General features: G+C 41.2%; 1 protein-coding gene across 5 annotated transcripts in view; it reads right to left on the bottom strand.

The window, feature by feature from the left end:
* Window positions 1-14,530, bottom strand: part of GNB4 (G protein subunit beta 4) — a 58,254-nt gene that overhangs the window by 23,730 nt on the left and 19,994 nt on the right. For all 5 annotated transcript variants that reach the window (XM_025878405.2, XM_025878396.2, XM_073896882.1 and 2 more), the window contains one exon: window positions 7,405-7,502. In XM_025878405.2, the coding sequence (XP_025734190.1) occupies window positions 7,405-7,461 (57 nt within the window). In that variant the 5' untranslated portion in view covers window positions 7,462-7,502. The remainder of the gene's footprint in view (window positions 1-7,404; window positions 7,503-14,530) is intronic.

Raw genomic sequence — 14,530 nt, 5'->3', positions numbered from 1 at the left:
ACCTCCCAATTCACTCATTCCCTGGTAATCACTAGTTTACTTTCTATCTCTATAGATTTGCCCATTCTGGACATTTCCTACAAATGGAATCCTGTAATATGACCTTTTGTGTCTGGTTTCTTTCACTTAATGTAGGTTTTCAGGGCCCATCCATGTTGTAGCAAATGTCAGTACTCCATTTCTTTTTATGGCTGAGTAATTGTCTGCTGTAGGGATGGATCACACTGTTTATCCATTAACTGATGGACATTTAAGTTCTTTCCACGTTTTGGCTTTTGTGAATAATGAGGCTGTGAACATTCATGCACAAGTTGCGTATACGTGTTTTCAGTTCTCTCGTGTATATACCTAGGAGTGGTGGAGGATGTGGTAACTCTACGATTAACTCTTTAATCAAGTGTCAAATAGTTTTCTTCACAGCAGCTGCACCATTTTACATTCCCACCAGGAACGTACTATGAGCTTTCCAATTTCATCACATCTCACCCACAGTTGTCCTTTGTATTATTATTATTATTGGCCATTTTCATGGTTGTGAAGTGGTATCTCACTGTAGTTTTGATTTGCATTTTCCTAATGATTAGCGATGGGGAGCATCTTTTTCATCTATCTGTACATATGCTTACTGGCCATCTGTAGATCTTCTTTGGAGAAATGTCTATTCAAATTCTTTGCCCATTTTTAAATTGCATTACTGTTGAACTGTAAGAGCTCTTTATATATTCTGGAGACTAGATCCTTATCAGATGTATGATTTGCAAATATTTTCTCCCATTCTGTAGGCTGTCTCTTCATTTTCTTGAGTAGTGCCCTTACAGAAGTTTTTACTTCTGTTGCTTGGGTTTTCAGTGTCATATTAAACTGCTGCTGAATCCAAGCTCACAAAGATTAACAGCTTATGTTTAGTTCTAAAATTTTTATTCTTTTTTTTAAAGATTTTATTTATTTGAGAGAGAAAGAGACAGCACGAGTGGGAGGGGCAGAGAGAGAGAGAATCTCAAGCAGACTCCGCAGACTCCACCCTGAGCAAGGAGCCTGATGTGGGGCTCCATCCCAGAACCCTGAGATCATGACCCGAGCCAAAACCAGGAGTTGGATGCTTAACTGACTGTGCCACCCAGGCGCCCCTAAATTTTTACTTTTAGCATTTATATTTAGGTACTATTTTCAGTTAATTTTTATAAATGGTATGAGGTAGGAGTCCAAATTCATTCTTTTGCATGTGGATATCCAGTTGTCCAAGCACCATCTGTTGAAAAGACTGTTCTTTCCCTCTCAAATGGTCTTGTTATCCTCGTTGAAAAAAAAAAAATCAATCAGCCTTAGATACATGGGTTCATTTAGGGACTCTCAATTCTATTCCATTGTGCAAATATACTTCTGGTTTATGATTAAAAGATTTTAAATTGCATCCCCATGAGTAAAAATGAACTAGGTTGATTTAATAAGCCCATAGTATTCAGAGTTATATTTGTTACTAAGCTTCAGCCAAAAGCTTCAGAGTTCCCTTTTGGTTTGTTCTGGCATCTAGAAGTTGAGGTGATAGGAAGGGTTAGCATACTCAGGTCATTTCAGAAATATTTTTATAAATGTATAAGCACTTCTTTAAAATGCTTAGTATCTGTATACAGTGTACTTGCAATCAGAAATAAAATATTTTAGATCCAATGAGGAAAAGATAGGATACATCAGGAAAACAATTTATGTAATAGGTAACAGCGCTGAGTCACATCTATACATTAATAGCAAGGTCCTTACATGTAAGCAGGTGTTTATGTTTAAGCATTACAGGATAGCCTTTCAAAGAGACCTTAAATTTTTCCACAAGCTGAAGGGAATTATCAAAAGAAGATAATAGTGAAACAGAAATCGATAGAACAAAATAACATTTCATAAGCAACAAGAGGTTTTAAACCGGGGTTCTCAATAAATTGAGAGGATTCACATAACATGGGAAAATCAAAAGCACAGTTCTTCCTACTAGGCTTGAAACAATTTTTCCCCCTCTCAAAAATCACTCAGTCCCCCTCTTCAACTCTTTTTCCCCACTGCGCTTCGCATACTCCTGCCGCAAAGAGGAAGCACACAGTTGTTGAATAAGCACCCCAGTGGCCCAAATGGACAACTTGTCCCGTCAGCCGAGGGGAAAATGCCTGCCTCCGCCTGCGGCCAAGACTACATGGAATACACGCTCTTTTTTAGCTGCCCTTTCAACCTATTTATAACACTTACAATATTTCTATGTAAGGCTGTTCATAAGTAGTGACACAAACATGATGTGATTCTCTCATTCTTAGTCAAACGGTGGGCTGAGAGACCTCATTTGGCAAGGAATAATTCGGTCCAGTTTCCTACAATGAAAGGAATTTCCAAAAACGACAGCGATGGCCTGACCCGCATTCTAAAAACAGGGTTTTCTGATGTTAAGCTTTGTGAAAGTGAACTATCATTGTTTAGGTCATCTTTCTTGATTCAGTTATTCAATTAAAAAAAAAACACAACCCACAATCTGTGTCAGGTTCTGTTCTGGGCACAGCAGTTATCGCAGCAAACCAGAAAGGCCAGCCCTCGGAGGGCTTGTAATATTAACAGTACAATTACACTGTAAGTGAAAACTACTGAACAGTGCAAAGCGGTAAAAATTAAAACGCTAGAATATAAGCATTCTACAAATAGCAGTTACTTGCAAATCATGAAAAGATTCTATTCACATGGAGAAGAATTTACTCGTATGAACACTCATCCATTATAAAACTGAATATAAAATTATTCCCAATTAAAGGCTGAAGTCCATATTGTCCACCATAATCTAAGACATCTTTGTGCAAGAGAAAAGTGGTATTTTTCACTCCAAATAACAATTACGAAAGAAAAGTCTGTTTCCTCTACTTGTTTTTTTAATTTAAAATAATATTTTAAAATACTGTGTAAGATTCCATACATTTCTATTATGTCAGGTGTTGACACACAGTGAAGTATACAGTTAGATTATATTTTAGAAGTGAGGGGGAAAGCGAGGAAGGGTCTTTAAATATAGCATGACATGATTAAACTGAGAAATAAAGTACATGGCACCTTATATACATGTGGTTACTTGCAATCATGGGAGAGGAATGTGAGCACTTGCACCCATGCAATTTTGTTTGGGATGCTGGTGAGCTATGAAGAATGATTAGGACACAGAATTTTCCATCCAAGTACAAGTAGCAGAGGCAAATGCGCACAAGGAACCACAACACAAGGCCAGCTGTGATCAACCCTGTAACACAAATCCACAAGTGATGTATGAGTAAGGAGCTACCATTTACTGGTAAGTCCTATGCACATCATTTCACGTGATCTTCACAAACCTACATAGTGGGCACTGGTATTCTCACTTTACAGGAAAGATATCAAGAATCACAGAAGTTAAACTTGCTCATGGCCACAAAATAATGAAAAGCTGAAGCCCATGCACTTTCCACCATGCCATGCTGCCTGCCTTCCAATAAAAGGAGAATAAATCCAAGTACAGGACTCTGGTGAGGCTTTTCAGAGGACTGGGACTCAATGAAGAGGAGTCTTGGGAGAAACAGTGGAGCCACGGTAGTATAATCCTAGGCAAAGGAAACCATCTGTAAAAGGGCGATGAAGGGCGATGACCTAAACAACGCACGATCAGGAAACAGCCACCAGACTACAACACAGGCTGCAGGGCTGGGAGGGCACGGGATATGGTGTCAAAATATACCTGGCCGGAGGGGCGCCTGGGTGGCTCAGTCAGGTGAGCATCTGCCTTTGGCTCAGGCCAAGATCTCAGGGTCCTGGGATCGAGCCCTGAGTCCAGCTCCCTGCTTGGTGGGTCTGCTTCTCCCTCTCCCTCTGCCTCTCCCCATAGCTTGTGTGCACACACATGCTCTCTCTCTCTCACATAAATAAATAAAATAAAATCTTTAAAATATATATATGCAGGGCGCCTGGGTGGCTCAGTTGGTTAAGCGACTGCCTTCGGCTCAGGTCATGATCCTGGAGTCCCGGGATCGAGTCCCACATCGGGCTCCCTGCTCGGCAGGGAGTCTGCTTCTCCCTCTGACCCTCTTCCCTCTCGTGCTCTCTGTCTCTCATTCTCTCTCTCTCAAATAAATAAATAAAAATAAAAAGATAAAAAATAAAAATATTTAAAATATATATATACATATACCTGGCCTGAATCCTGGAGCTACCACTTTGTAGTTACGTTACCTTGTCAAGTTATTTCATCTAAGGATCAGTTTCCTCATCTGTGAAACAAAGCAACACCATCTACCTCACAGGGTTGCTCAAAGGATTAATGAGATTAGCATGGGACCTTGTGTTTGGCCAATCATTCCAGGCAAGGACACCACAAGGAAATTACAGACCAGTATCCCTGATGAACACAGATGTAAAAATCCTCAACAAGCTGGCAGCAAAACAAATTCAATGATACATTAAAACAATCACACCAGAGGGGTGCCTGGGTGGCTCAGTCGGTTAAGCGGCTGCCTTCAGCTCGGGTCATGATCCTGGGGTCCTGGGATGGAGTCCCGCCATCGGGCTCCCTGCTCAGCGGGGAGTCTGCTTCTCCCTCTCTGCCTGCCTCTCTGCTTACTTGTGTTCTCTCTCTACCTGTCAAATAAATAAAATAAAATCTTTAAAAAAAAAAAAAAAAACAATCACACCAGAATCAAGTGAGACTTATTTCAGGGATGCAAGGATGGCTCAACATCACAAATCAATGATACAGGACATTAACAAAATGAAAAATAAAAACTGTATGCTCATCTCAAAAGATGCAGAAAGGCATGTGACAAAATTCAACATCCATTTATGAGAAAAACTCTCAAAAAAGTGGGTATAGAGAAAGTGTACCTCAACATAATAAAGGTCCTATATGACAAGCCCACAGCTAACATCACACTCAACAATGAAAAGCTGAAAGCTTATCCTCTAACATTAGGAACAAGACAAGGATGCCCACTCTCCCCACTTTAATTCAACATGTTACTGGAAGTCCTCACCAGAGCAATTAGGCAAGAAAAAGAATAAAGGCATCCAAATTGGAAAGAAAGAAATAAAGCTATTAGCTGGTGACATATTATATACAGGAAATCCTAAAGACTCCACAAAGAAAACCATTAGAAATAAATTCAGTAAACCTGCAAGATATCCAAAATACATACAAGATACACAAAAATCTATCATTTCTATACACTAAAAACTATCAGAAAGAAATCAAGGAAACAATCCTATTTACAAGTGCATCAAAAAGAATAAAACATCTAGGGATAAATTTAACCAAGGAGGTGAAAGACCTGTATACTGAAAACTATTAAGACACAGATGAAAGAAACTGAAGACACAAATCAATAGAAAGCTATTCTATGCTCATGGATTGGAAGAATACTGTTAAAATGTCCATACTACCCAAAGCAAGCTACAGATGCAATGCAATCCCTATCAAAATTCAAATGGCATTTTTCACAAAAATACAATTTTACATCCTAAAATCTGTATGAAACTGCAAAAGATCCTGAGTAGCCAAAGAAATTTTGAGACAAAAGAACAAAACGGGAGGCGTCATGCTCTCCGATCTCAAACTCCATTACAAAGTCACAGTAATCAAACAGTATGGTATTAGCATAAAAATGGACATATGGATCAATGGAACAGAGAGCCCAGAAACACACCTATGCACGTATGGTCAATTAACTTGGGACAACAGGGGAAAGACTCTAATAAATGGTGTTGGGAGAACTGGACAGCCACAAGCAAAAGAATGAAACTGTACCACTATCTTACACCATACACAAAAATAAACTCAAGATGGACTAAACACTTGAATTTTAACATCTGAAACCATAACACTCCTAGAAGAAAACATAGGTGGTACCTCCACATGCACAGGAATATTATTCAGCCATAAAAAGAAAATGAGATCTTGCCATTTCCAACAACATGGGTGGATCCTGTGAGCATTAAGTGAAAAAAGTCAAACACCATATGATCTCATTTATATGCAATCCAAAAAAAATAAATATCCAAGTTTATATATACAGAGAACACTTTTTAAATGACACGGTCATGTGACCATGTGCTCAGCCAGTCAGTCCGTCCTGTTCAGCTTCTGGGGCAAGTGACACAAAGCAGAGGTGGCAGAGAATCCATTCTGGTGTTGGCAACAACATCTACTTCAGAGATTATTCTGTGAAGCCTTCCCTCATCATCCCAGGCAAAATAAATCCCTCCTTTGTTTTGACAGCTTTGTCAGACACCTAAACTACCAAACTCAAGAGTTCTTATTCACATCTAAATCATCCACTTCCTTGAATTCCTGGCAGTGAGATTTGGTTAGGATTTCAAGCCAATCAGATTCAACGTTTTCTTGGTGAGTGCTCTTCAGCCATCCTTTGTTCTTTCCGCTCCTTTCCTCTCTTTTCTTGTAATTTCCTTGTAGAGATCCTGTGCTCAATCCTTTCTTCTCATTCTTCACTCATCAAATCAGAGGAGTTCTTCTGAAACAGTTCTTGCAGAAGGTTCATGGGTGGGGCTGAGGGGGGAGCCGGCAGTGTTCCGAGCCATTAGGGATTCTTCTGGCTTTGTGCTCAAGTTCTTCATGTGTATCCCTTACTGTTTCACAACCCTTGCTTTTTCTGCAGTAAGTAGGCAGAGCCAGGCTACAATTCAGTCTCTTTCCTCTACCCTGCTCACCAAGAGGCTTCCTAAACATGAAGGGATAAAGACATGCCATCTTTTAGCTCTATCTTCCTTGATAATCCCCTGTTCATCTGTTTCCACTGTTCCAGAGGATTACTGCTGTTTTTGCTGAGGGAGTACTACCCACTTTGCAGAAACCCTCCCTCTGAGCCTTCCCACACCCTGATGCATCACTGTTTGATTCTTAAAGTGAAGTTCTAAATGTCTTTTAATTTTGTTGTCAGACGGAACTTGTTATTTAAGTTCTTTGCTGTTTTGAGTTGATTTCCAACAGTAAAAGAGGACACATTATTATGCCACTAATAATTTTTAATGTTTTTCTGCAATCTAATATTTTAGAGATTCAGATTTTTCTAGTGTATTACAATGTGATAACATCTGCCTCATCATATTGCACCAAAAACCAAACTACGATTCCAGGTGTGTGACTAAGAGAATTATGTTTGTCTTGCAGCAGGAATTACATATAGAATATTAACTTCTTAGGGACACAGAGGTCATTAAGTCCACACAGATATTTGTCAGGAATGATTTTTAGAGAGTACTTTAGAGGTATGATAAAAACAAATTGACCACTTCAAGACTGATACATTTAATATATGTAGACTGATCCAAAAATGAACACATCTTATTCATTGCTGGTACTAAATAAAAATGTTAAAATTCCAAAATGAGAAACTTTGTTCTTACCTGGATCTGATTCCGAAGCTGTTCAGCTTCCTGCCTCAACTGCTCCAGTTCACTCATCCTTTCACTTGTTTGCCTCAGAAATTAGCAAGTGAAAGCAACTGTCAAAAAAAACCAAACACCAGAGCGAGCTGGATTCAGTTCTCCATTTACATATTAATCTACTTTCTAAACTACTGACATATAACTTCTTTTTGATCCTTCTGAAACTCAAGTGAGCTAGCAATTCCAAGTTCCAGAAACAACCGACTTAGTAAATATAGATCTAGGTTACTCACTAACAGGGTCTGATGGAGAAGGTGATCAGAGGATGGAAGAGAAATCCTGAGTTGTAATATTCAAGACTAAATTACAGACCGTTAGTACTAGAATACAGCCCAGTGGGAAATACTTGACAAAACTGCAGAGAGCAGCCATATCTATTTATCCCCATTTAGATGTCTAATGGGCACCACAGAGTTCACACGTCAAAACTGAACCCCACTCCACCCCCAGATCTTCCCTGTCTCAGTAAATGGAAATTCAGTCCTGTCAACCCTTTAAGCTGAACACCTGGGAGTCATCCTTATTTCTTTCACACCCTACATGTAATCCATCAGCAAAGCCTGCCAGTTCTTCCTTCCGAAAAATATCTAGGATCTGACCAACCCCGATAATCCCACCCTGCCTACCTTGGTCTAAGCCACCACCATCTCTCACCTGGTCTCCTTTCTACTGCCCTCCACCACGCCCCAGTCTATCCTAAATATGGCAACTGAGTCATCCGTTGTTAAAACACCAGTCTTTTTTTTTTTTTTTAAGATTTTATTTATTTGACAGAGAGAGACACAGCGAGAGAGGGAACACAAGCAGGGGGAGTGGGAGAGGGAGAAGCAGGCTTCCCGCTGAGCAGGGAGCCCAATGTGGGGCTCGATCCCAGGACCCTGGGATCATGACCTGACCAAAGGCAGACGCTTAATGACTGAGCCACCCAGGCGCCCCAAAACACCAGTTTTTCTTCTCCTTTAAATCCTACAAGGTTTTCCACTCCCAATCAGAGGAAAACCTAACTCTACCTTGACCTACGGAGCCTTACCCAATCTCTTACACATAACCCTCTGACCTTGTCGATCACACTGTCCATCTCACTCTGCTCCACCCACTCCAAAGACTTCTTGATGTCCTTTGAACACACTAAGTAGGGTCTAGTCTCAATGTCTTTATACTTGCTCTTCCCTCCGCCTGAAATGCTCTTACCCCTGATATTTTCATTGCTTGCTGACTTGTTCAAATGCTACCTCCTCAGAGGGACCTTTGCTGATAGCCCATATGCACCTGCCTTACCCTGTAAGGCCACTTGATGACTCAACACCATCTAGCATGTATTTGCTTATTTGTTGTTTGTTTCCTCCTGGTAGAATGTAAGCTCCTTGACTGGGACTTTGTTTGCTTTTGTTTTTTTGCTACATCCCTAGCGTCTAAGACACTTCTCCAGTAAATAAACTAACCTGAAATAGCTTAATAAATAAAGTAAAAAAAAATTTTAAAGGATTTAGGATGAATCACAGAACCCAAAGGCAGGAATAGTACAACCTCAGGAAGAAACTGAAGCTGAAAACTGATAGTATTCTTTCTCTACCTGTCCCGTTTTTCTCTTCCTATTTGTTTTTCTTCTTTACAAAATAACCTTTTCTGCTTCTCCAAGCACAAGACCCAGTTTGTATTTACTCAGGTCAAAATTAGAGACCCAAATGACCACCCCATCTCCAAATTCCCATGAGAGAGACTCTGATTCCCATAAGGGAAAATCTGGGGGCGCCTGGGTGGCTCAGTCGTTAAATGTCTGCCTTCTGCTCGGGTCATGATCCCAGGGTCTTGGGATCGACCCCTGCATCGGGCTCCCTGCTCTGCGGGAAGTCGGCTTCTCCCTCTCCCACTCCCCCTGCTCATGTTCCCTCTCTTGCTGTCTATCAAAAAATAAATAAAATCTTTAGAAAAAAAGAAAATCTGTTTCTGGTGTCATCCTGCATTCACTTCAACCTGTAGTACAAGTATCTGTTTATTAGGGTTAACTTTATTTTGTCAAATTAACAAGTTAATCTATTAGGATTGCTTGGAATAGCATTTTTTAAACTGTAAGTAAGAACTGACACCCTTCTAATATTCCATGTCCAATTTACTACTATAATATAGCTCTCCGTTTATCTAAATTTCCAGCAAATTTTTGATCATTGTAAGGCTTAACCATTTCTTGATGAAGTTCTGTTTAACAATTTAGTATGTTCCTCAGAGAGTACCAGGCTGGTTAGATTACAGCCAATCTGGAAGATCATTCTGCCTAACTGAAGATAAATGGCATTCAGGTTCTCTACATTCACAACCTTAATTACCCTTGCTGGACCATACTGAGGTCCAGCCTAATCCTAAAAACTGGTTCTGATGCTTCTTTATTTTCTGAGTTCCAAAAAAATCCTGGGCATGCAAAGCTGATGTAAAGCTCTTACTGAGTTGCTAATGTACCTAATAAGGAGTATTAAGGGGCCATCACAGGTCTCATCAGTTCCAGGGTGTTCAAAACCACCACTTACTCATCCACTACTGCCTTCCCACCCCAACAGCCACCCACATACAACTGACTAAAGTGGAGCTTATCTGCAACGGTAAGCAGAAAGAGTTAGGGGTCCCCGAAGAAAGGCCAATAGACCTAGCTTTCTTGAGAAGTCATTTCGGGCCCCCAGACATCTTGGGAAAGAATGGGAGAACAAACAGCCACTATCAGGCCAGGAGACTGACCTGACCCACACTCTTGAGTTATCTCTGCAGGATCTAAATCCCTCTGAGCACTCAGATACCAGTCCCACCCAAGCCACAGAATTGATGATCTGGCCTCTGCTTTTGCAGCTCCCTGGGCTTTGACCTGGACTCTGTCACCTTAGGACGAGTTCTGCCCCACCGCCCAAGGCCTTTCATGACTGAGCTTCAAAGGTCCCCGACTTTGTCCTTCCGGGAGACACTGCTTTCCGGTGGGGGGGTACCCACGGTTCTCCTTTACTTACTGCAAGTAAAACCCTTCCTTTTCCTTTTCTTTGGCTTGGTTGTGTCTTTTGGCTCAACTCTCACCAAGAGGCAAATTCAGTTTCAGGTAACACGGCTAGCAAGAGCTACTCAGGATATACTAAGATCTGTACCAAATGGACATTTTTCAGCATGGGTGCTGAAACGGATGGAGTACCATGAACAGAAACGGCACACAGAAAGCAGTTCCCTCACCACCACCACTGGATGGGTTACTTTTGGGAGAGGCCATGGGTCCTGAACACCCCTATACACTTTTCCTGGGCCTGCCAAAATATAAGGCCCTCATCACGCTCACCTGGGCCGTTTCTCAGGGTTGTATTTGGAGCAAGCAAATGGCAATGTCTCCCCGCCAAGACAGAGCAAAGCTTGCTTCCACTTACTATAAAAGTGGTACATTCCCCAAGCTGTTTCTGGGCTGTGACACAAATCCAATGTATGTGTGGCATCTATCTAGGCCCACCTGTGTTAACCCCATAGGAATTGAGGAACATGGGGGAATGAACAAACCAACACCAGGATAGGCTATTTGCTGGGCTGACCAAGGAGTCTCACGTCATCTGCTAGCGTCCATGAAACAGTAACAGGCTAATTTACTAGCTAGTAAGTAATTAAAATCCCAGACACTTTGAAGTCCTTGAAGGAGAAGGTTCATAAGAGAGATGAGGAGTTCAATGTGAAATATCATGAGTTTGTGGTACCTCTCCTCTTTTTTATGGAGATATAATAACCTATAACATTGTGTAAGTTATTGTATAAGTTTTAGTTATAGGATGTGATTTGGAAATTTATATATTGCAATATGATTACCAAAGAGTTAACTATCCCATCACACAATTACCATCTCTTCTTGGTAGAGAGAACATTTAAGATCTAGTCTTTTAGCAACTTAGAGGCACACACTACAGTGTGCTTGACTATAAGCACTACAAGGTGCAGATCTCTAGAATTCATTCATCCTCTAGCTGCAAGCTGCACCTCCCTTCTTAAACAGGTTAGATTCCAGGTCCAGCACTTCACCCACAATTTTGCCAGCACCCTAGTTTCCCAGCCCTTTTATGTTGTCACACTCAACAAACAAAAGCCACAACCTTGTATGAATCCAACTACCTACCTTTTGGCCAAGTACTCAAGTGACCAAACACTGATCAAAAAAGTCAAACAGGGCATATTAGTTATACTACAAATTCATTTCACCCATCTCAACTGAGCCCTCAAAACCACCCGGCAACCCTACACAGCTTTTTACTCATCACTTCCACTCTTACTATCAACTGTCAGTTCTTTGAACTCTTAAGTTTCTGACCTTCCACAACCCCTCTTACAGATGACCTTGCCTTCTACACCACAGAGAAAGCAGAAGCCATCAGATAGGAACTCTTTCAATTTTCTACCACTATATATAAAACTATACAAACATAACCGACTCATCACATTCTCCTTTCCCTCTATTCAAAACAGAGGAAGTGACTTTTCTGTCATTTGGTCCAATTCCTCCACTTACGATTTAAATCCCATCTACCGCCTTTTCAGTAATCTTACACTTCTAATTATCTCTTCTAGAACATTCAAGCTCTCATTTTTCCTTCGTTGTTTTAGTCTTTTAGGAAAAATTTCAAACAGAAATGTAGAGAAATCAGTATAATGGACACCCATAATATCCACCATGTGATTTACAAATTGTTATTGTTGTATTTGCTTGTTTTTGCTCAAGTATTTTTTTTTTAAAAGATTTTATTTGAGAGAGTACGAGCACGAGCAGGGGGGAGGGGCAGAGGAGAGAGGGAGAAGCAGGGAGCCCAACAATCCAGGGCTCCATCCCAGGACCCTGAGATCCTGACCTGAAGGCAGACGCTTAACCGTCTGAGCCACCCAGGAGCCCCCATTTGCTTAAGTATTTTATTTTATTTTATTTAAGATTTTATTTATTTGACAGAGACACAGTGAGAGAGGGAACATAAACAGGGGGATTGGGAGAAGGAGAAGCAGGCTTCCCGCAGAGCAGGGAGCCTGATGTGGGGCTCTATCTCAGGAGCCTGGGACCATGACCTGAGCCGAAGGCAGACGCTTAATGACTGAGCCACCCAGGCGCCCCCTGAAGTATTTTAAAGTCAATCACAGACATCAAGATATTCCACTCTGAAATATGTCAGCACACATCTCCAAAAGTATTAAGACACTTATCTTTTAAACCATAATACCATTAATAAATCTACCAAAATTAACAGTAATTATTCAAGAGCTAATACACCTAGTCCATTTTCAAATTTCCCCAATTACTCTACCAATGTCTTTTTACATCTGATTTATTCAAATTAGGATCCAATTACAGACTACATAATACACTTGGTTATGTCTCCTAAGTCTCTCCATCTAGAAGTATCCACAGCCTGCTTTATTACCCCTAGAATACTGACCTACTGGACAGAATGAGCCACTTGTCCTACATTCTGTTTACTTCCTTATGGTATCGTTTAACTTGTTTATCCACTACACTGCCAATAAACCGTAAGTTAAATCTACAGGTTAGATGATATTCAAGTTCAATGTGTGTAGCAGGAATACTTCTAGATAACACGGCAGCCTTAGCAGTGTCATAAATCAGAACAAACTTAATCTCTGTTTATGCGCTATTTGTAAAGCTAAGGTTGGTCAGGGTATTCAGGTGTTAACGGACTGTAAAGTTGTAAATCCTCATTTTCATCTAGCAAACCACCTTTCACTTTCAACTGGATTCTATCAGGGTTAAACATGCCGACACACACACACACACACATCCTTGATTCCACATTTCTCTATCATGGACCCTCCTTTTTCTATCCTTCATTATGACCTCTCAAACAGGGCTGCCTATACATGACCGCATTTCTTCCCATGGAATTCTGAATCCCCAAGCCTCACTCCTGTCCAGCCACCATCAGCTAAGCTGAAGCAGGCACCATGGAAAAGGAAGGGCTGTCAGAAGGCATGGCTCTGAGAAAGGTTTCTAGGGGCAAAACCAGAGCCCTTGTGATGCTGTACCAAAGAAAAGGTAGAATAGGCCACCCCAAATACGGCTTAAGAATGTGGCATAGGATTATTCAGAGAAACAGGAGAGACTGAAAACAAGAGAAGTTTACCTCTGAAATGGAAATTTACACTTACAAAGAAAATCCATTCTAGGAAGGAAAGGACTCTAAATCACCAGAGAATCTTTTTTTTTTTTAAGATTTTAATTATTTATTTGAGAGAGAGAGAATGAGAGATAGAGAGCACGAGAGGGAAGAGGGTCAGAGGGAGAAGAAGACTCCCTGCTGAGCAGGGAGCCCGATGTGGGACTCGATCCCGGGACTCAAAGATCATGACCTGAGCAGAAGGTAGTCGCTTAACCAACTGAGCCACCCAGGCACCCTAGACCACCAGAGCATCTTAACCAATGGAGAATGTAGTGATTTAAATCTGCACAACAAACCTTACCTTTGTTTACCCTCGCCTTTCCTGATAACCTCCCAGGACTGGCCCCTCCCCTACCCACCCCTGTTCCCAGAGGCACACTTTCTTCTTTCTTTAGCTTAAGACAGTTTTTTTTAAGCTGGTGCCTTGGGGTACACCTCAGGGGTTACACATTTTCCCCCCTGGGAATCTCTCACGTGTACCTGAGGAATACATACATGTTCACAAATTTGTTTCTCTATCTTTTATTGCAGGGGGTCTCCGCCAAGAACTCACAAGAGTGAAGGGAAAAATCACCTTTCCTCCCCTACAGAGACAACCGCAAACTTTCTCTGCATGCCTGAAAAGAAATGTTAAAGCTGGGGGCGCCTGGGTGGCTCAGTTGTTGAGCGTCTGCCTTCGGCTCAGGTCATGATTCCAAGATCCTGGGATGGAGCCCCGCGTCGGGCTCCCTGCTCTGCGGGAGGCCTGCTTCTCCCTCTGCCACTCCCCCTGCTTGTGTTCCCTCTCTCGCTGTGTCTCTCTGTCAAATAAATAAATAAAATCTTTAAAAAAAAAAAAGAAAAATAAATGTTAAAGCTGCCTTCCCCGACCTTCCATTATCTACTGCTGAAAGGAGGAACTAGTTTTTGACTCTTTAAGG

This window comes from Callorhinus ursinus, unplaced genomic scaffold (assembly GCF_003265705.2).
Source record: "Callorhinus ursinus isolate GAN/ISIS: 27379988/994484 unplaced genomic scaffold, GSC_fseal_2.0 scaffold1, whole genome shotgun sequence".
NCBI lineage: Eukaryota > Metazoa > Chordata > Mammalia > Carnivora > Otariidae > Callorhinus > Callorhinus ursinus.
This window is presented reverse-complemented; position numbering and strand designations above follow the sequence as displayed.